Consider the following 22,406-nt stretch of genomic DNA (forward strand, 5'->3'; position numbering starts at 1 on the left):
CTAGCCCTTTCTTTGAGTCATCTGTTAAATCTCAGATTGGATCAGAAAGGAGCATCAGAATCTGTAGAATGCTTTACCTCATTCATCATCTCTACCTACTAGAAAATTGATAAGAGTATTTGTAATTGTCACAGAATGGCAGGGGGACAGATGGTAGACTATCATCCTTATCAGAAAATAGCTCTTTCTCTTTCTCTTGGTGTCTGTTTTGCAGTATTTCATTAGCTTTATTTATCTCATGTATCATTTTAAATAATGTAATACATAGATTGTAACTGATAAAAACATAAATGTTTTCCTATATCTGTAGAAGGGTTCTTGACAGAATCGAATCTTTTGTATAATTAAAATGGCCTTGTGGTTTAAAAAGTTTTTTGCCATGTATATTTAATTTTTCAAAATCATGTGACATAGAACATCATTTGATAAAAGACATTGTTTCAGACTTTCTCAAATTTACTGTTTGACAAAATTTTAAATAATTTCAATGTAGTGAAACATTCAAAGCTTTTATTCTTTAAAGCATTTCTTGATTAGTTGCTTTTATACTATGCCACCATCTACTAATGTATACTTACATTTGTAGATGTCTTATGAGTTCACTTTGGAGAAAATTCAATTTTCCAAATCTCTGAACATATTCATTCTAATGGGAATTAATTTTTCTCTATGGTATTTTCATTTTTGAAAAAATATTTAGATAATATCTAAGGAGTCTATGTGATATAGCTAATGCCGTTGGGGGAAAATCAGTTTTACAAATCAGTTTTAAAGAGTTCCTTCAAACTCTTTCTGAAGGATAATCTCCTATAATAGTTTTCTGAAGTAGTGATATAGATCAAAAGAACATTAGAGATTCTTGGTTTTATCCTGAGTAAAACTCTGATATCCAGAGAAGTGTTCCTCTTAAGCAGTTAACCTAAGCCTTTGATACACAGTAGGTATTGAATTAAGTATTCATAAATTGAGCTAGAATTATAAGCTGTTTTTAAGATGCTGTATTTGTGAGGGCACTAGTGAGAATATATAGTAAAGTGTTGACTAAAAAGTCTGTGTTTTAAATTGAATTTTCCTTTTCATCTCTCAATTTTCTTTGTCCTATGTTTTTCCTTCCCAGGTGTCTCTACAGCTTTTCTGCTCTCATATCTCCCTTGCTGTTTACTTCTTCATTTTGCAGTCATCAAGAGACACAAATAGACACCCCAGTCCCTGAGCCTGTAGCTTCTACTTTGTCCCTATTCTGGTAGAGTGCAGGGACGAGAGCTAGAAAATTCTTCCTATTCCTGCTATTTACTACTGCACTTGGCAACTTGAAAAAGAGTACAGTAATTTATGATATTTTGAAGAATTTAACAAAACTGATATTTTATTCTTCAATAATCTAATATCATTGAATTTTGGATTGCAAAGTTGATTCAGAAGGTACAGTGTAAAATTGATAGAAAAAAGTTAGTTTCTAAATAAAAAATGAAAAACATTTGTATTTTCTCATTTGCATAGATTTGTAACTTGGCACCTACTCTGGTCTTGCAAACAAAGTTTTGGCTCCAAAATATTAGTTTCTGATGCATGACATTAAATTTCTATTAAACATTTTAAATATTTGAATAAAAATGAATACTTACTAATGTATTTGAATTCATTTATAGAATTATAAATAATCTTTGGTCCCTTTTTCTGAGCAGGCATTTTAATCCTTCTGATCAGGAAAGATTAACATCCTTGAAAATTCTCAGTTCTATAAGTGTATTATTCTATTTTAAAATAATAGGAAGCATAGTTTTTACTTCCATGTGCCATATTTTATGAAATGTTTTTATTATGAGACAAATTAGATGACAGTTTAATAAAAATCCTGTATCATTTTATTTTGCTACTTGCTGTTATTACTTTTGCATTGTTTTGCAAAGATTGCAAAACTTCATGTAGCTTAATTTTATGTCTCTTTTTAAAAATATTGAAATACAGGAGCCTTTAGTAAGTCTGATAGAATATCAAGGTGATACATCTTAGCATGAATTATTTTTTTTAATAGAGTAAATTATGTTGGAAAGGCCAGAAGTTTTAGTCAGGTATGCCATAAAAGGTAATTAAAAGAATAAGAAGGGTACAAAATTAATGAGATCACGTCCTCATAGGTATTAGTTTCCTTATATACATTATTAGTGTTTCATAGTAAAGAAGGATTTTTGAATAAGAATTCACAGCTGTGACTTAGAAGCTACAGTTTGTATATGTGTAATTACATAACCCTCATTGAGTAGCTTTTGTGCTTCTTGACTGACATTTAGAATATTAGAAAAAAGGGAGCTTTAAAATTTGTTCTCAATCTTCTTTTTCTTCCTCCTTTTTCTCCCCTTCCTCCAAGCGTAGGGGGTTGAGCCCAGGGAATGCTGAGCTACATCCTCAACCCTTTTTATTTTGGGATGTGTTTTCATTAAATGGCCTACGTAGGCCATGAACTTTCAGAGTTCTTGCCCCACCTCTTGAGTACCTGCGATTACAGGTAGATGCCACCCTACCAAGCTCTTTGATCTCTTTGTTTCATTAATTGGAAGATTGAGGCTCAGGAAAGTCACTTGGTTATGTATTATAGACTTTATCTTGTGAATTTTTTCATTTATAGTTCTGTGTAGTTTCTCCTCAACTTGTTTTTCTACATCTAAAGGAAAATAATGTCTGCTAGTAATCCTTATTTAGAATCAAAAGTATAAAATGTGACTAAATTCATGTCTGTTTTGATAATAAGAAAGTAGGACTTGCATTGAATAGGACTCCTTTGAGGCTAAAAATTGTATTTTTAAAAGTTATTAGGAAGGAAGGAGATCCCCAAGACTTTTGTAAAGATTTTTGGTCCTGATTGATTTACATTTTGAAAATGAATAAATAAATCATAGTTACTGTGTCCTAAGAGTATATGTTTGTTTCATGCCCTGTGTCATACTAGAATTGTGAATAGGTACAAAAGATGAATGTATTTTCCTCAAGGGTGCTCATTCTTCTACAGAATAAATAATCCTATAATTATAACTATATATAAATTAGCTATAGAACTTGATTTTCCTTATATGTCTTTAATAGCATTAATTTGATTAATTTGATAAAGTTTAAGTAATTCTGATTAACTTTTTTAACACTAAGGGTTGAACTCTAGCCATTAACAAATCTTTTTTTTTAGGCCGGAACTAGTGATCCTCCTGCTTCCACATCCCAGAATTCTAGGATTATAGTACACTATCACACCCAGCTGGCTGTTAACATCCTGATCTAATTTTTTGCCCTTTATAGTCTAGTCTCACACACACAACTGGAAACTGCTTAACAGAGTTGAATCCTAAATTTTTATTTAACATTTTACAATGAACATTTAAAAATTAATCAAGTTTGTATAGTATCATCTTAGTGAGTATTATTCCATAATTTTTATAATTCTCTGATGCTGTTTTATTATGCATCTCACTGTAGTATATTTCTTCATAAAGAATTCTTTTTTTATCTCTCATTTCCTTATGATAACGTTGCATAAGTAAAATTATTTTTACTTTCTTTTACTGGTCATTTATTAAATGCTAATTAGACTAGACTCTAAGACTAGTTGGTTGTTTAGCAAGGTAGACTTACTAAAAAGTTAGGAAACATGACTGTATAGAACAAAGGCAAAGAACACTCATATCTAAAGAGCTGGATTCTGGGACTAGACCAGCAAGACGAACTTCCCAACCTCCAGCTTATAGATGGAGCTACTGGTGTGAACTGTTGTGAACGAAGCAGCTGGGGATGAGGGGAAGGGTATTAGAAGCTTTGTATTAACGTAGCTCCAGAAAGCAGAGTGTGGCTCTTTTAGCCAGCACTGTTACTTAAGAGCTTTGGGTTATATATCATTTTGCCATTTGCAGTTAACTTGGCCCTATTCCATTACCTCAATGTATGAGAGACAAGCAAGTAAGGTGATTGAATCAATACAGATATGTTGCTACTTATTTCAGAAAACCAAAGAAGTTTTCTCTTTTGAAGTTCAAATTATACTATCTTTTACTCAGTGGAAACCTCCAGAAATTTGTTCTCAAGTTCTTTTGACATGGTCAGAATCATATTGGATAGTTTCCTTGCTATCCAGTATGGCACAATGTTTAGATTTATTATCAATCATATTGGTAAGAAGCCTTGGGTGCTTACTGAGAAGTGGTATTTCAGCATCATCAGGTCTGCGTATAGTTCCAGGTTAGTAATTATGAGTAGAATTAATAAAGAAATAAAGTGCATGAAAAAAAAAGAAGATATATGTAATGTGATTTGTATGCATGGATTTACACACATTCATATATACATATGCATATATGTAGAAACCTACATATGTACATATAGATTTATTTTCATCTATTTAAAAGTAATTACCTTATAAATTCTTGCAGTTCAAATTTAGGACTCTAGTTTTGATTAACATCTTCTGTGTTATATCCTGGGTCTGTTTTCTTCCATACAAAATACCCAAGTTTTAAAGAACACAGGACGTGATAGATTTAAAATATGATCACCTTTACTTTATCTCATATATATACAACAGTTTTTGAATAACAGTACTAGTACTGTTAACCATTTTCACTACAGAAAGCAGTTTAAATTTTTACATGTTCTCCCTAATCTTTTTAATAGTAATTCTATGAAAAGTCTAAGATAGAGCCATCACTTACTATGGCTACTAAATTTTTCGTACCTAATTTAGTCTTGTGTTAGTATATGTGTAGTGTTCACCATTTGTCCTTACGTTCATGTTTGTCTACTCATTTTGGTTTTCTGTGGCATTTTCTTAGGAGATTCTTCAAGAGGAACTTAGGGAATAAGTTGCTGAGGTTATTAATGTGGTGCTAGGCCTTAAGCCCGTGGCCTTTGCATTGAGCTACATCCCCAGCCCTTTATTTTATTAATTAATTAATTTATTTATTTTTCAAGATAAGCTACCTAGATTTGGCTCAAATTTGCAATCCTTTTGAAGAAGTTTTTTTTTAAATGTTGGTAGTAATTTATTTGTGCTCTTTGTACTTGAAAATTAATTGTACTTAGTTTTATATTTATAACCCTTAGCTTACATGTCTTTTTACATGTACTAAATGCTTAACTTCATTTTCTTCTTGCTTAAAATATCGCTTTCAGGGAGGTGAAGATAATTTGATTTCTCCCTTGTAAATCAGTTGCTTTTTCCTCCCTAATGTCCAAAGAATTTTTTTCTTTTTAAAAACAGAAATTTTACTAGGATGTGTTTTGTTATTAGCCCTTGAGGGTAGGTTAGTGTTTTAAGTGATCTTTCACTATTTTTTTTTTCATAAAAGTTTTCTTGAATTAAAATTTTTGATCTCTTCTCTTGTTCTAGTTTTATTTTTAAAATATTTTATTATTCTATTATCTATTGTCTGTGGGTTACATCTTTGCCTCTCCAGTATTTTCATTTAGTCACAAGTCACTTTTTTTATTTAAAATTTGTTTCTCTTTCACATTTTATTTGTTTGAGGCATTATTTGTTGTGTTTATTTACTTTTATGTGTCTTTATTTCATTTTCATTTAAGTAGATTTTTTTGTTTTCAGTCCTTGAGTTTTATGACCTAATTTTTTTTTTGCGGGGGGGAGGGGTGCTGGGAATCGAACTCATGACCATGTAGTTGCAAGGCAGGCATTTATGCCACTGAGCTAAATCCCCAGCTCTTATCACCTAATTTTTGAGTTTTTATTATTATAATTTGTATTATTCCCTCATGCTTTGTTATAATTTCTGTTATGTACTTTATCTTACTGTATCAGTCAGTGCTTACTACAGAAACAGATTTAATGCAAGATATACATATGTAAGAATTTACAAGATTGGGTTATCATGGCTGGACACAGAAGTCAGATGTGCAAGAGTGCAAAACTTCGGTCTGCACATTGGAGATCTAAAGGATCCTGTCAAAGGCCTGGAACTAACTTCAGTGTCCTGTGAGAGTCATCAGGAGGTTAAAAGGGTCTGCACTGGAAGACTGAAAAGTTATTGCTGGAGGCTGAAGCGTCTGTGCCAAAAGGCTGAACAATCTGTGCTGGAAGCCAAAAGACGGTGTCCAAGGTGAAGACTGCAGCTTTTGGAAAGAAATTGAAGCAAGTCTTCTTCCTTCATTCCCCTTTTATACCATTCAGGCAACAATCTTCCCTGGAGTGGTTCTTCCATACGAACTATGCTGATCCAATTTGGGCATTTCTTAACTGTCACACTTAGGTTTGAGTCTGTGCATATTTTTTGTTGTTTCCATGATGAGACAGGGTAGAAAGAGGTTCCTTGAGGAGGATATGGGGATCTCAGCTCAACCCATAGAGTATAGGGTCAATAACTCCTCTCAGAAGAGATTCAGGAGGAGCTGTGGCATCCACTTGCCCTGTGGTGCAGGCTCACGAGCCCTCATAGAAGGGCCTTCCAGGACCTCTCAATGTGAGCACAGGCAGATTTATGAGACAGAAGTGGAAGACAGCAGGAAGGGGCTGCAGCTTGAGGAGTGTGAGGGCAGAGCTCTCTAATCTTGAGACTGTGACTGGCCTATGAATAAGAAGGAAACCAGGGCCATTGGTCAGGTCAGGTGAGCCAAGTCCAGAGGTTCATTCTCTCTGTTCTGGTTGTGCAGGAGGGCAGTACTGTCTTCATGAGATGATTATTTCTGCTGAGGCTAGCCTCAGTTTTGTGGGAATTCTACAGAAATCCAGGTGACTATAGGTTTAAAACAACTGCTAGAGACTTCTGGACACTTACTGATAGCAGAATGGTCCTATAAATCTTTCAGACTTGGAAGTGGATGAGATAGGTTATATACATTGTGTGCTAATCAACCTTGTTTTGCCAATGTTTAGACAGACATTCCCTCAGTGATGAACATGCCTATGTGCAGAGCTGAACAGGGATCCAACCAAAGTTTTAAGGTGACAAAGGGAAAAAAATGAAGGTCAAACCTTGTTCTACTAGTTACATATTGCACAAGTGTAGAGTCTGTTTTTTTTTTTTTTAAGAGCAAAAATGACATTTATAACTCCCTGACTGCCTCTGAAGAAAACACAAATCATGCTTTTAATGAGTTAATAGGCTAAGGTCCTGTTTTGCAATATAGAAGTCTTTGTCTCATTTTCATTGCTTGTAAGGTTTTCTTACTAACTTTGGCATTTTGTCTTGTTACTTTTCCATTACATATTTTTACATTGCATTAGTTTTATAAAACTATTTTTCCCTTTGGCTTTAGAGCCAGAGTTTTACTGTGTAGTTCAGGCTGGCCTTGCACTCCCTGTATATCCCAGGGTGACCGTGAGTTTCCTCCTCAGGCCTCCGAGTGCTGGGTTTACAGGCATGCATCACTGCACCTAACTAGTATAAAACTTTTAGGAGTTGTGATTTGGGGTAGCTCTTCTAACCTCGTAGAGATTCCTGTTGTGTTCATTTTGTGTAAAGTATCATGACTTATTTCCTGAAATTCCCTGATCCTGGTTCCTGTTCTGTTTTCATCTATGTATATCCCCTTTGTCTCTATTATGCCCCATTTTCTGATCAGGTTTTCCTGTGAGGCCTATCCAAAAAGGAGGTCTGTGGCTAGTGTGGCTCATGCCCAGGGACCCCCTCATTTCATGGAGACCTCAGTGCAGGCACCTGCCCGTTCCTCTGTTGCCTCTGCCTTTCGACCTCTCTCACTTCAGTTGCTATTCCACCTGGACATGTTGGGTTTTCCACTGAATAACTTTTCCTTTTTTAGTTTTCATTGTTCGCCTTATTGTCTCACTCTGGTTTCTCTTACAAAGACACTGAAACCTATTCCTTTTGGGATCCTCATCACTTAATTTTATTGTGAATATCTCTATGAGTTTTCCTTTCCTATAAAGTGTAATTGCTCTATTTTCACATGGGAATTCAGAGTCTGAAACTCTGCTACCACTGTTCTCAGAATTCTCCTTTATAAGAATTTTAGTGAACTACTCACTCATTGTTGAAAGACCTTTTTACATACTTTTCATCTTTAGGAACCATGTCAAAGTCTTCTTCCTTTTTAGTTCTTTTAACGGTTGTAACAAAAAAAAAATCTGTTGATTATTCTGTGTCACACTCAATAGTGCACCTGTTTTGTCATCAAAAGGTGATCTTGCTATTACAAAAATCAGTATGTATGTGTGTGTGTGTGTGTATATATATATATATATATATATATATATATATATATAATATGTCATTAGAAGCAAATAGGTAAAATCCTGACGTGTTGTCTTACTTACTCTTCTCTCATTGCTAAGACAGAATACCCTGTAATCCAAAGTTAAAGGGAGAAAAATTTATTTAGCTCATAGTTTGCAGAGGTTTCAGTCCATAATTTGCTTTAGGGCAGGTTGGCACATGGCAGAGGCACCACCTTTCATGGCAGTAGAAGCCAGCCAAAACAACAAGAGTGTTGTTTACATAGTATGCAGGCAGGTGTAGTACTTACTCTTAATCCCAGCATTGGACCATGAATTGATCACAAGCTATAGATTCAGCCATCTCTGAAAAGCCTGCCCACATGACTGCATGAGGCTTTAGAGGGACATCTAGACACAAACCATGACACATATTTATAGAAAGCAGAACAAAAGCCTCAGATTCTAAGTCACAGGAAAACAAAATATAAGCAAATGGTCAAACATGTAAATGCTAGTGGTTCAGCTAACAAATTGGCAAAACAACAGAAACGGTAGGTATTGGCAAACTACTTGTGAGGACATAAATTCCTTTTTATGGTTTTCAGTTTGGGAATATTTTCCAGAAGCCTTAAAACTATGTGTGTAATTTGTGACCTAAGAATTTAATTTTGGTGATTTCATCATAATGGAATAATTGACTTCGTGTTTAAATATTAACTCTAGGAATGTTTATTATATTATTAATTATTAAAAAATTTAAATTGTTCATATGTCTGATAATAAGATGTTAGTAAAATTATTATATCCATGAAATGGAATACCTTGTAGCTATAAGCTTATATTGTAAAGTATTAATTTATGGTCAGTATGTATGTTTAGAGTATTATATGCAAAATGGATCCAAAGTTTTAGAAATGTTACTGTTTTATAAAGATACATATTATGCCAAGAAACATACCTATAGAATGATGTAGTCCAAAGTAGTAGTAGTAATTTTTAGATGTTAGAATTGTAGGAAGTTTTATCTTAATTTATCCATGTTTTCTATAATATGAAACAGTTTTGTATTAAGAAAAGTTACTACTGTTAAGTCAACCAAAATATATTATTTGTTTTTAAGGCTTAAAAAATATTTTTTTAAATTTTTATTTAAGAAGAAAAAGAAGCAGAAAGGGTACAAGTTATACAGAATTTCAGAAAAAAAAATAAACAGTAGGAAATCACTAGTTAATGGATTACATATTGTCATCTTAGAAATATTTGTTCAAGTTACAAAATTAAAGCTTATATAGTGGACATTCAAACAGTGAGACCAAACAGTTCTGTTCAATGATCCAACAAAACTCAGTAATATAATTGTCTATCTTATACACTTAAATATTCATGCAGTTATATCGTTTAGAGCACTTTCTTTTCCTCTCTTGTATACAATGACTGTTCTTATTACTTTTTTTGGAAGAGAGTAAAACCAAATGTGATATAACAGAACAGAGTCAGTCAAATCAAAAGGATGGACATAATAGATAATGTAAAAACATAATACAAGGTGATCAACAGTGGTTACCATAATGCCTCCCACTATCTCTAATAGAATTGCCTATATCATCAATTATAATAAAATTGAACAAAACAGTAAAGAAAGAAACCAACAAAACCAAAACATTGGAGACATTACAGGTCTTCAAAAGTAGATAGTAGTCAACCAGAATGGGCGTCATAATGAATCCCACTATCTTCATAGCTGTTGCCTAAACTTTCGAACCTGGTACTATCAAGCAAAACAGAATAGAGGAACATCAGTCAAAACAAGATGGTGAGAGCAATACAAGGCTTCAAATCAAGTTAATAGTAAATCAAAGTGGGTTACTATAATATATCCTACTATTTTTTTATTTATTTTTCCCTTAATTAAAAGGATAAAAATAAAAAATAATAAAATGGAGATTGAGATAAAAGAGGGCATACCAACAAAACAGCGCAGTTCAAAACATAAGCATTTAAGCAAAATAGTGTTTCACCACAAGATAATCCTGACATAAAAGTAGTTACCATATTGTCTCTTTCCTTGAAATGTTTGAGTATAACTTTGTGTACTGTAGCATCAAATATATCAAAACAATGTAAAACCATTCAAGAGAATGACAGTATTACAGGGTATTTAGAATCAACTAACAGAAAATGAACAATGGTTCTGTATAATAGGCTTAAAGTATTTGTGTATATGTATCTGTATGAATGCATATGTAAATGAAATGTCTATTTTAAAGGTGTGATTATGGATAATTGTACATAGAATCAAAATATGGTGCCTGCCACTGTATATTAGCATCCTTAATGATTTCTATTAGACATATAAATTATATTTATTCACAGCTGAAAAATAGTATAATAGGACCTATCACAAAGTTAAAGATGCCATTTAGAATATTCGTTTTACTTAGTGTAGTGATTGAAATTACATGTCAGAAACTACCCTATATGAACAGATAGAAGGAAGGAATGTAGAATATTGAAAAAATTTGATCTTGTAAAGTCAGCTAGTAATTGTTTTGACTTTCAGGTTTGTGACCATGAGCATAATACTAAACCTTTTTGAGGTTTGCCTCTTTATTTGTTAAGCATCTGCAAAATGTAAATGTGTGGTCGCTTGTATTATGGGGTTTGTGAAGACTGCAGGAAATAATGTGTGTAATTTATCCAGACATTGCCTAATCATATAAGTGTCCCATAAACGATAATGTATATGGTGATTCCACCTACAACTTGCATTATACCAAATATCTTATGGGAAAAGGGCCCTTTTCTTTTCTCCACCTCTTCCCTTAAAAATAAAAAATAGGTTTTTTAAAAAACTTGACATATATTGATTGATATACTTATTTGTATCATTGCTTTTGATTAGTTATAAAGTATAAATATAAAGATAATATATAACAGGCCTAGTTTATCAAATAAAAATAATTGCTTTCCTATGTAAGAGAACATTTTCTTCCTTTGATTATGAGATTTTTGGTTTTGGGGGACTTTTATTTTGGTCACCTGATTTGAAAAGTAAACACAGTTGTACAACACAGACTCATTTCCACCTCATTTAACTCTTACTATTTGCAAAGCCACTCATCATGATTTTGATCTAACATTGGGCGAGTTGTTTGTATCTCAGTTTTCTCATAGTTAAAATGGATATAGTGAAAATACATACCTTGTAAGTGTGTTCTAAGGACTAAATGAATGATTTTATATGAAGTACTTAGTATATGGTTTGTAATCCCTTATCGATACGTCTGTTACGTTACCCTCTTTTTTATTCTTTCAGTTAATACATTTTTATTGAATTCTTGCTATGTGCCAGACATAGTCCTAGACACAACAACATCCATGATAGGAAGAAAGTCATTGCTTTTGAGAAACATATTTTAGTGAAGGAGGCTGTCATAAATGTATGATATTAGGCAATGAAGTAGGCAAGACCTGTAAAGAAAAAGAGGCAAAATAAGGACATAGCAAATAATAAATGAGGTGTTTTTTTTTAAGTTTTAATGGTCATTTTAACTGAGACTGTGCAAATTTCTAAAAGAAGAATATTCTTGGCTAAGAGACCAACTTAGTGTCCTGAGGTAGTAACATTTCTAATGAATGTGAAGAGGAGCAGGAAGACCACTACCGATACAGTTCTAGTGAGAAAAAGAGAATTGTGTGAGGATAGATAGGTCAGTGATGTAGGTTATAAGCCATGGCAGAGTATATAGATTTTACCCTAATGTGATGAGAAAGCAAGTTTTGATAAGTGGAATGATACTATTTGATTGGTATTTTTTAAAAAATAACTGGCTGCTTTTATAAAGAAAAGACCTAGAAGTCAAATTATAAAGTGGAAGATCAGTTAAGAGATGATGGCTGTGATGCTGGTGACTTAGATTAGGTGATGGTGACCGGAAACGTGGTTGAATTGGCAGTAACCTTTGGGTTGTACTTGAAAAGAGAATGGGTATGATTTGCTGATGTACTAGATATGTGAATTTATGCAAGCTTTGACTATTTATTGAAGTAGTAAACACTCTGGGTAACTGTGTATACAGGGAGCATAAGAGTTTTGTTGTGGATGTTTTATTATGGAAATGTTACTTATGGAAATTCTTTACCAAAAAGGAGAGTTCTGAAAAAAATATTTTTTTATGTAGCTAATTGGAGTTTAGAAGAAAGGTCAGGAGTAGGAATAAAATTTGAGTATTGTTCATAGGTAAATAGTATTGCAGGCCACCACATTTGAGAGATAAGTTTGAAGAGAGAAGAGGAAAGCTATTATGACAGCTCTAGCATAAATGAATATTTGAAGTCAAGAAGAAAAGGATCCAACAAAGAAGACTTAGAAGGAATAGCTAGTGAATTAGGGCAGTGTAATTCTTGGGAGCCACATGAAGAAAGTCTCAGTGAGGGAAGAGTGCTATTTAGGGCTGAGGCTGCAACAGGAAGATGAGAACCAAGAGTTACCCACTGGTGTTGATAGCATTGACAAGGACATTTGTACCGTTTAAAGTTTTAAGACAGAAGCTGGCTGAAATGAGTTCAACAGAGAATGAGATTTAAAGAATAAAGAAAAAGAAAATAAAAAAGGATAGTCATAGAGGGGGGCTATTTTGAGAAAATTTAAGTAGAAAGAACTTAAGTGATTTAAATATAAAGTGAAAAATTGATGGTGCCAAAAATAGAAACAACTATATACAGGAAGAAGAAATGAGATCCAGTGTACATGGGGAAAATTTAGCCCCAGATAGGAACATGAGTATTTATATATAAAAGGAGAAAAGACATATATCTATAATTTTCCTTTCACAATACACTTGTATTGTGGACAGGTATTTTGTCCAGTCCACATATTTTCAGTCTTTGTCACGCAGGCGCTTATGCCACTGAGTAAATCCCCAGCTCAATTTTTGTATTTTCTAGTCTGTAGAAACCATATATTATTTTAAAATTATCATTGTTACTATTTTATTGATCTTGCAGGAGCATCTTTCCTTGAAGAAGTATATTGTTGATGTTGTGACTGAAAGTTCAGCTCCCTCAGAACCTTTGAAAGATGGAGACGACCGGCAAAAAAATAAAAAAAAGGCCAAAAGGATAAAAGCCCGGATGAACTCCAGGTACTTAAATATTGTTGAGAACAAAGCAAAATATTGTTGAGAACAAAGAAAAACAGAGAGTTTTCATGAGGTGTCTTTTAATGTAAATCCAAGAAAGACAAAAAAAGTTTAAAGTTGTTTGCTTTTGGAAAGGCTTGGAAATAACATTGATGAGCCTAATTTATAGCCACTTTCGTTGATTGAGACAGAAACTACATATCGATCTAAAGCCCTTGCTTTCACCTGTTAAGAGCTCTTCTTATAATTGGATGCCAGAGCCCTGCCAAACTTGTGCCTCCTTCAGCATGCAATAGTATGTTTAAATATGTGTAAACCAAGCCTATTTTTTCTTTCCAACTATTGATTTTTAAATGAAGTATCAAAGAAAATCAATAGCAATCAACAAATAGAAATCTGCTGGCAGTTGTGTCAGACCCCATGACTGGGTTTAATCAATTTGGTTGCCTGTCACAACAAGAAAAAGTTGAAGAAATATCTTAAAATGGAAAGTGAGTTGTCAGATCTGTAGTTTATCATCGGCCTCTGAAGTGACATCTAAAGATCAGACAACCATGTAGTACAGCATTACCTCACTGGCATCGAGTGTCATCTGGTGACTGATGGGTCTCATTGGAGGACACAGAGTTCTTCCTTGGTAGATAATCTAGAGCTGTCTGAGAGAAATGTTCTGAGTATGTCCTTACACTTTTATTCTCAAATGTCCCAAAGATGGAGAAACGTGATCCATGGGATTATAAAAATATATAACTAGAATAATGGTGAATGATAGTTCTGTTACTTCTGTATTCAGAGTATGATCTATCAAAGTGTCCATTTTATGTCAGAGACTCAGTGGTAACTTCAGAGGGTCCATCAATGCAAAGAATAGAGAAGGCTTTTTTGATTTTAGTTTAGAAGTCACTCCATGTTTCTAAGAATAGTTTCACAGTTTACTTCATTTCTAGTTCACACTAAGAAATTACTGACCTTCTGAACTTGTTCTTTGGTTCTTTTTTTCTTTAAATACCTTCTATTTGATGATGATTACCAGTTTTATATCTTTAATTTCACTCAAACTTGATATGTCCGACAGACGTGCTTTTCTTTCTGCACAAAACTCACCATATCTCATAGATTTCTCTGTCTCAGTGAACCAGTTGTATTCTGGCCAGCTGGACCCAAACTTTCTCAGTCATCTGCAGCCTCTCTCTTTCCTCCATACCTCACGTTCTGTCTGATTATAGATAGTACTAGGTTTGCATCAAGAGACACTGGACTTTGATAGCTCTTTGTCATTTTGCTGCTCTCCTTGACACTGTGCTTCCCACCCTTTCTCCAGGTGACTCTAGATCTCTGACCAGCCCCAACTCTCTCTCCATGCTGAGCACCTCACCAGGGAGTCTGGTGAGATTTGGGTCTTGACCATTACTTCTTGAAACCTCAGAGCTTTCATAGTTTGGTTTCTTCTTCCTAGAAAGTTCTACCCACATAGTGGGATCCTTGATTCCCTTCAGGTGTTTCTTTTTCTTTTTTTTTTTCCGGTACCAGGGATCGAACTCAGGACTGCCTACTTGCAAGGCAGGCGCTTATGCCGCTGAGCTAAATCCCCAGCCCCCCTTCAGGTGTTTCTTTAGGTGTGATCTTTCAATTGAGTGCCTGATTTGTTTGTTTTAAATAAAGTAGTACTTTTTTTTATTAAAGAAAACCTTAAAAATACAGATAATCATAGGAAAAAATACCACTGCAGCTTCCACTATTGGCATAGATGTGTTTTTATGTGTGTATACCTGTATCTATTGACTTTTTTATTAAGACTTAATTTACTGAGTGAAATTGACAGAGCTTACAGGTGCAGTTTGAATTTTAACAAATCTAAATACTGATGTAAGCCATATCCATCAAAATTTAAAATGTTTCACAGAGGTTCTTTGTGCTTCTCTGTGGTCAGTTTTCTGCCACCCTTGGCCTGACGCTGTCAGATTTTTTCCATCTCTCATTATTGATTAAAATTTTCTATTCTAGAAATTCTAACAAATGAAATCTCACACCTTTGTAGGTAGCTTTTGCTGAGTGTATGGTTTGTGAAACTTATCTGTTGATCTGTAAATGTAATTTTTTCCATTTTTATTGCTAAACATATCCATTGGTTGGATACTATAATGGTTTTTGTCCCATCATCCCTTGATAGACATTTGGGCTTCCAGTTTGGAGCTTTTTTTTTTTTTTTTTTTTTTTTTTTTTGAGTGGAGGGGAGCTGTTTTGGGGAACATTTTAAAATAAAACTATTCAAGTCTTGGGGTGAACTATATGTATTCATTTATCTTGGATAAATATATAAAAGTTTAATTGATAAAGTGTTTTCTATAGTGGTTGTACCATTTTGTATACCCATGAGAAATATGTGCAAATTTTATTTGTTGCACAGTCCTGCCAGTACTTGGTATTGTTAATTTTAAATTTTTACCTAATCCTAGTAGAAATTTAGTAGTATCTCACTGTGGTTCCAGTTGAGATTCCATGGTGATTAATCATCTATATCAAGCATTTACCTGAGTGCTTTGTAAACATTCAGTATACTCCTTTATGAAGTATCTTTTGAAGATACTACCCATTTTAAAAGTTGAACTCTTATTTTTCAAATTGATGAATATATTATTTTGACTACAGATTCTTGGTCAGGTCCACACACATGGAGAGAGAGTTTTCTCTTAATTTGGAGCTTGACTGTACATTTTCTTGATAATAGCTTTTGATAAGTAAAAGTTTAATTTTTATACTATTTATTTTATGAACATTATTCTTTTGTGTCTAATAGTTCCTGGGCTGTGTCTCAGAGATCTTTGCCTGTCAGAAGATCAAATGATAAGCTCTCATTTTTTAGAAGTTTTATAATTTTATCTTTTGCATTTGGGCTCATAATTCATCTTAAATAAGTTAATAGAAATGATACATAGTACTGACCTAGGTTTATTTTTCCACATAGATAGCCTGTGGTCTAGCACTTTCCTCTTCTATTATGTTTGTTAGCATTTATACTGTTTGGTTAAAAATCTGCACTATGTGAGTCTGATCTTTCTTCTATTCCATTGGTCTCTAATTTCTTGCTTTGAAAACTTTATTAGAAAAATACAGCAGCCCTCTTGTTATGGATCTGTTTCTGGATTATTAGTTAAATTCTGTTTTTTGATAAAGTTATCTATCTTTAGATTACACTGATTATTATAGCTTTATCAGGAGTTTTCAAGTAAAATAATAGAATTGCTTATCTTTTCTTGAGAATGTTTCCATTATCCAATGACTTTTTGCATTTTCATTTACATATTAGTCATCTTATTTTTGTTTATAAAATAAAAAAGTTTGTTTGAATTTTGGTTAAGATTGTATTGACTATACATCAGCTTTAGAAGAAATGGCATAATTATAGGATATGTCTACATTTATTTAGAACTTTTTTTTCTTAGTAATTGTGATTTTCAGTATAGATGTCTAACAAATATTTTGTGACATTTATCTCTAGTATTTTGATGGTTTTCATACTATTGAAAGTGTCATTTTGCTTTATTTTCAATTTCTCTGTTGTTTATATATGGATCCCCAGTTGACTTTTTGCATATTAATCTTATACCCTGACCCACTGTCAAATTGAGTTCTGAGCTCTAATAATTGTTCTGTAAATACATGTTTTTTATATACATAAACATGACATCTGAGTATAAAAGTCTTATTTCTTGCTTTTCAAAAAAGTGTATATTCTGTTTATTTCTTCTTATTGTATTGTGATGCTGTGTATCTTCATTTAAATATAGAACAGAAACCTTAGTCCTTGTCTTACTAAGAAAGCATTCAGTTTTTCACCAACTAAATTATGATGTTAGCTATAAGTTTTTTTCTACAGACAGGATAAGGAAGTTTCCTTTTATTCCTAGTTTATCAGTGTGGTATATTATAGTGATTTTTATAACTTTATTGAGATATATTCCCCACTTAAAATATGCTTGATTTGTGTCTTGAATGTTAGCCATGTGTTCCTGGAATATGTCACTTGCTCACAGTGTATTTGCTTTTCTGTCTTTCCAGATTTAATTTGCTTATCTTTTGTAGAGAAGTTTTACACATATGCTCATAACGTATGTTGGTGTATAATTTGCTTGCAATGTCTTTGTCTTGTATTGGTATAAAGAGAATATTGACTTTTTAAAAAATAAGCTGATTGGGCTGGCTTTAGCCCAGCGGTTCCTTTGAGTCTGGCTTCCAAACTGCCCGGGCAGATTGGTCCGGTGGTTCGAGACCCACAGGCGCTCTCCAGTCCTTTTAAAAAAAAAATAAATAAGCTGATTGCTATTACATTCTGCATTGGGTTGGATGGAGATATCTATATCTATATCTGTATCTATCTCTATCTACATTTATATTTCACCATCAATGAAGTTATGCTTCTTTGTGTTTCAGTCTAAGTAACTAGCATTTTTTATTTTGATTATTACATGTAAATTGTTTAATTTGTGTCTAAAATTTCAAAAATAATACTTACTCTTGCTGGTCCAGCATGTAAGGAGCTTGGAAGTTGCTACTCCATCCTAATAACATACCACAAGCTGAAAAAAAGAAATCAGTTACCCTTATTATGTATATAAAATCAAACCACTGTACTTTGAACAGATAGGTAGGTAGAATCGTAATTTACTAAAATAAAAACCCACAAGCAGGAACTTTTTGTGGCAGTTATAATTTATGGATCACTAGAGATTCACCTGTAGACAACTCAGACAGTCAGACACTGAGGAGCCCAGTCATGGGTAACTTGACACTTTTTATGAGCTTGCTTCTAGAAGTGTGACCATTTTTCCACAGTGAATACTGGAGAAATTTCCTCTGCCTCTTTCAAGTGGAAGAGGAGATTATACAGTATGCTGCAGCTTAAGAAGTTTTGCCGTCTGTTATGGTTGCACACTTCTCTAAGCCGAGCACTCTGGATGACTGAGGCAAGAGAGTCACAAGTTTGAGTCCAGCCTGAGCATCTTAGCCAGACCCTGACTTGAGATTAAAAAAAAAAAAAAAAAATGGAGATGTAGTTCCTTGTAAAGACCCTGGATTCAATCTCCAGTATCGCTAAAAAAAAAAAAAAAAGTTCTGCTAGTAGGAGAAACTATTGAAACTTTAACTGAAGCCTAACCAGTCGGGGTTTTATTAAACCCTAACTGACATAAAGGAAGAAATGAAAATATTGAACTGTACCCTCTGTGTTGAGAAAGGAAAATATTCTAGGATACGCCCCCTGTACCAAAAAATGTAATGCCCAGTTCCAACTTACTCTAGCTATACTGTCCCATCTAAATGTGGGAGGAGGAGTAGAAAACACTTGTTAACACTTCAGAAGCACAGACTCACTAAAAGACTCAGACATAACTGGATGTGGTGGTCCATACCTATAATCCCAGCACTGATAAGAGGGTGAACCAGGAGGACTGCAAGTTCAACCTTAGCCTAGGTAACTTAGCAATTTAGTGAGACTTCTTATTAAAAAAAGCCAAAAAAATAATTACAGAACTATCATAGTCTCTTGTTGTGCCCACATTTTGCCACCTTACTAAAGCCTTAAAACAATTCTTCTGTTTATATAATTCATTATGTCTATCAAGAAAAAATATAAGGCATACTATAAAGTAAAAGTACAATTTGAAGAGAAAGACCAATCATCAGAAGAATTAGACTCAAATATGGCAAGGATGTTATGATTATCAGTTATGAATTTAAAATAACTGTAACTGCCAGGTGTGGTAGCATACACCTGTAATCCTAGCATTTGGGAGGCTGAGGCAGGAAGAGTGCCAAAGTTTGAGGCCTGCCTCGACTACATAGTGAGTTTAAAGCCAGTCTGAACTACACAGCAAGACCAAGTCTAAAAAAACAAATAAATAAAATAACTAATACATTTAAGTCTCCAGTGGATAAAGTAGACATCATACAAGAATAGATGGGCAATATAAGCAGAGAAAGGACATTCTAAGGGAGAATCTAAAGAAATGCTAAAGGTTAGATGATGATGTTTCCCAACCTTGACATCATTTGCATTAGTAGATGTAAGTATTCTGGAATTTTGTAATTTCCTGTGGATAAAATTAACTAATTTTGATCAACTTCAGCTCTTATAACAATAGTAACTCTCATATTCATCATTAATCAGCTCTATGAAGTTATGTATTTTTAATATTTCTGGAGGTGAAATTGCTTGAATATATTCTCTCTGGCCTTTTCTCCTCATCCTCCTTCCTCCTCCTCATTTCCTTTCCTCCACAGTATAATTTATATAGAGTGGGACTTACAGAAATAAATATTTAACTGATTCCTAAAAGCAAATCACAACAAGAAATAATCTACTGTTTCAGGTCAAATTAGAATTTGTGGATTATATAATTGTTGTTATGTGTGCATGAATGAAAGAGTGGGTTTGGTCTCTCCCACCTTTAGCCCTACTTCAATATATGCCTAGTATAACACATATCTTCCTAAGCCTCAGTGTCTTCTTTGAAAAACGTGGATAAATACCATATGAGGTTTTTGAGAATAAATGAAATAATGAGCGTATAGTAGCTGACACAAAACTTGAAACATATTTAACCCTGCATAATGTTTATTTTTCCACCCTTTAGATGAGGTCACAGTTGTGTTCTGCTGCTAAGTAGTTATTTACCCATGTTGATATACCTTAATATTTTACCTGATCATAGTAGCATTCTTCAGTTGAAACAATACAAACATCATGTTGTATTGCAATTTAGATATTTATTTCCAAAAACTGACTCTGCTATTTTGCTTTCTTTATTGAGAAAGTTATAATTTGCATTTTTCACATTTTTAAAATTTTATCTGTCAGTTGCTATTTAGATTGGTTTGTGTTGTGATTTAAGTTTTTCATAGGCTATTGGGCTAATTCTTTGAGACAATCATCCCTTGGATGAGCAGTTATAACATTTTCCTTCCTTATCTCCCCAAAGACAAATAAATAAATCACTATTAATGAACTGCTATAGTGAGATCTGTCTTCAGTTCTTCATCTGTTGAGGACTAGCACCTCAGGTTTAGACAAACTAGAGCCTCCTTACTGGGAAGAAACTGCTGTTGTAGATTTTTCCAGATTTGTGGTGCCTAGTATAAATAAAGCCATAGCAAATCTTTAAGGATCTGGTCAATTTATTTCTATTGTCTTTTAAGTTATTCCTAAAGTTAAATTACTGTTCTTTATTTATTTTTGCATTGTATGTCTCTTGAAGTACTTGTGTAGTTTACTAATTATGCTTTGTAGAAATCTAATAGACTTTCAAATTGAATTATATTGATTATTTAATTTCTGAAAAAAACATTTTGAATCAAGGCTATAAATTGAAAGGTGTTTTAATAAGTCTGTTCTATATCTTTTGAGGAAATATGTAATTCTAAAGGTCTTTCATGATAGCATTGATATTAATATAAAGGAGAAATTTACAAAATGAGAATATTATAACTAATGTAATTAATTTGTGACCTTAAGAGTAAGATTTTATGAAAGGAAAAAAGCACAACTGAGGCTTTGGATTATTATAAAATTATAAAAATTAGCTACAAAATAACTAACAGTGATAAAACCTTTTATTCTTCAGGGCCAAGGAATATGAGAGTTTATTGGAAACAAAAATTTCTGGCTCTGACTCACCGTATAAAGCTAAGTGAGTATTCTTTTTTTTTTTTTTTAAAGTTTATCGGTACATTCTATCTATATAATGTTCATGTTCATTATGCTGAACTTGTACATGATACATTTTAGTTCCTCTTTTTTTCCCTTTCTCTTCTCCTCCCTTAAAACCCTCTTTCCTATCTTAATTACAAAACTTTGCTTCGATTTTATTCTTTTTTTTTTTATTTAAGGAGAAAAAGAAAAAAACAGAGAAAGGGTACAAGTAACACAAAATTAAAAAATAAACAGTAAGAAATCACTAGCTAATAGATTATATATTCTCATCTTAGAAATAGTTGTTCAAGTTACAAAACTGAAGCATATAAAGTGTACTTTCAAACAGTGAGAGTGCAAACAGTTTTGTTCAATGATCCAAAAAACACTTAGTAATATGGTTATCTATCTTATACACTTAAACATATATGGAGTTATAACCTTTAGAGTACTTTCTTTTCTTTTCTTTTGTACCATGACAATTACACATTTTGGGTTTCATTACTCCCACAGTTCTTATTACTTTTTTTGAAGAGAGTAAAACCAAATGTGACATATCAGAACAGAGTCAGTCAAATCAAAAGGATGAACATAATAGATAATGTAAAAACAAAATATAAGGTGATCAACAATGGGTTACCATACTGCCTCTTGCTATTTTAAGAGGAATTGGCAGTTATAATAAAATTGAACTAAACAGTAAAGAATAAAACCAAAGCATTGGAGACATTACAGGATTTTAAAAGAAAATAGTAGTCAACCGGAATGGGCGTCATAATGATTCTTATTGTCTTCACAGTTATGCCTATACTTTTGAACTTGGTACTATCAAGCAAAGCAGAATAGAGGAAAATCAATCAAAACAAGATGGTGAGGGCAATACAGGGTTTCAAATCAAGTTAATAGGAAATCAAAGTGCGTTACTATAATGTACCCTGCTATTTTTTTTTTATTTTTCCCTTAATTAAAAAAAGAAAAAAAATTAAATAATTTTTTAAAAAGAGGATTGAGATAAAAGAGGGCATAACAACAGAACAGCGCAGGTCAAATCATAACCATTTAAGCAAAATAGTGTTTCACCACAAGATATCCTGACATAAAAAGAGTTATCACAGTGTCTCTTTCCTTGAAATCTTTTGAGTATAACTTTTTATACTGTAGCACCAAACATATCAAGACACTATAAAGCCATTCAAGATAATGACATTATTACAGGGTATTTAGAACCAATTGACAGAAAATGAGCAATGGTTTCTATATAAACTCCTTGTCTATAAAAGTTTTTGTTTATCTTATCATATATAATAAAATCCAATACGATGCAGCCTTTTAAGACCAATGGAGAGAGAAGAATATACATTTGATGGGACTTCAAAACCAGATGATACTAAATCAGCACTAGCTATTATGA

At 33.1% G+C, this 22,406-nt stretch overlaps 1 protein-coding gene across 10 annotated transcripts in view; it reads left to right on the forward strand.

The window, feature by feature from the left end:
• Scaper (S-phase cyclin A associated protein in the ER) overlaps positions 1 to 22,406 on the forward strand; it is a 394,758-nt gene that overhangs the window by 152,262 nt on the left and 220,090 nt on the right. For all 10 annotated transcript variants that reach the window (XM_063243413.1, XM_063243412.1, XM_063243407.1 and 7 more), the window contains 2 exons: positions 13,175 to 13,311; positions 20,928 to 20,993. In XM_063243413.1, the coding sequence (XP_063099483.1) occupies positions 13,175 to 13,311; positions 20,928 to 20,993 (203 nt within the window). The remainder of the gene's footprint in view (positions 1 to 13,174; positions 13,312 to 20,927; positions 20,994 to 22,406) is intronic.

This window comes from Cavia porcellus, unplaced genomic scaffold, assembly GCF_034190915.1.
Source record: "Cavia porcellus strain 051 isolate PalLab524CR breed Dunkin Hartley unplaced genomic scaffold, mCavPor4.1 scaffold_38, whole genome shotgun sequence".
NCBI classification, from domain to species: Eukaryota; Metazoa; Chordata; class Mammalia; order Rodentia; family Caviidae; genus Cavia; species Cavia porcellus.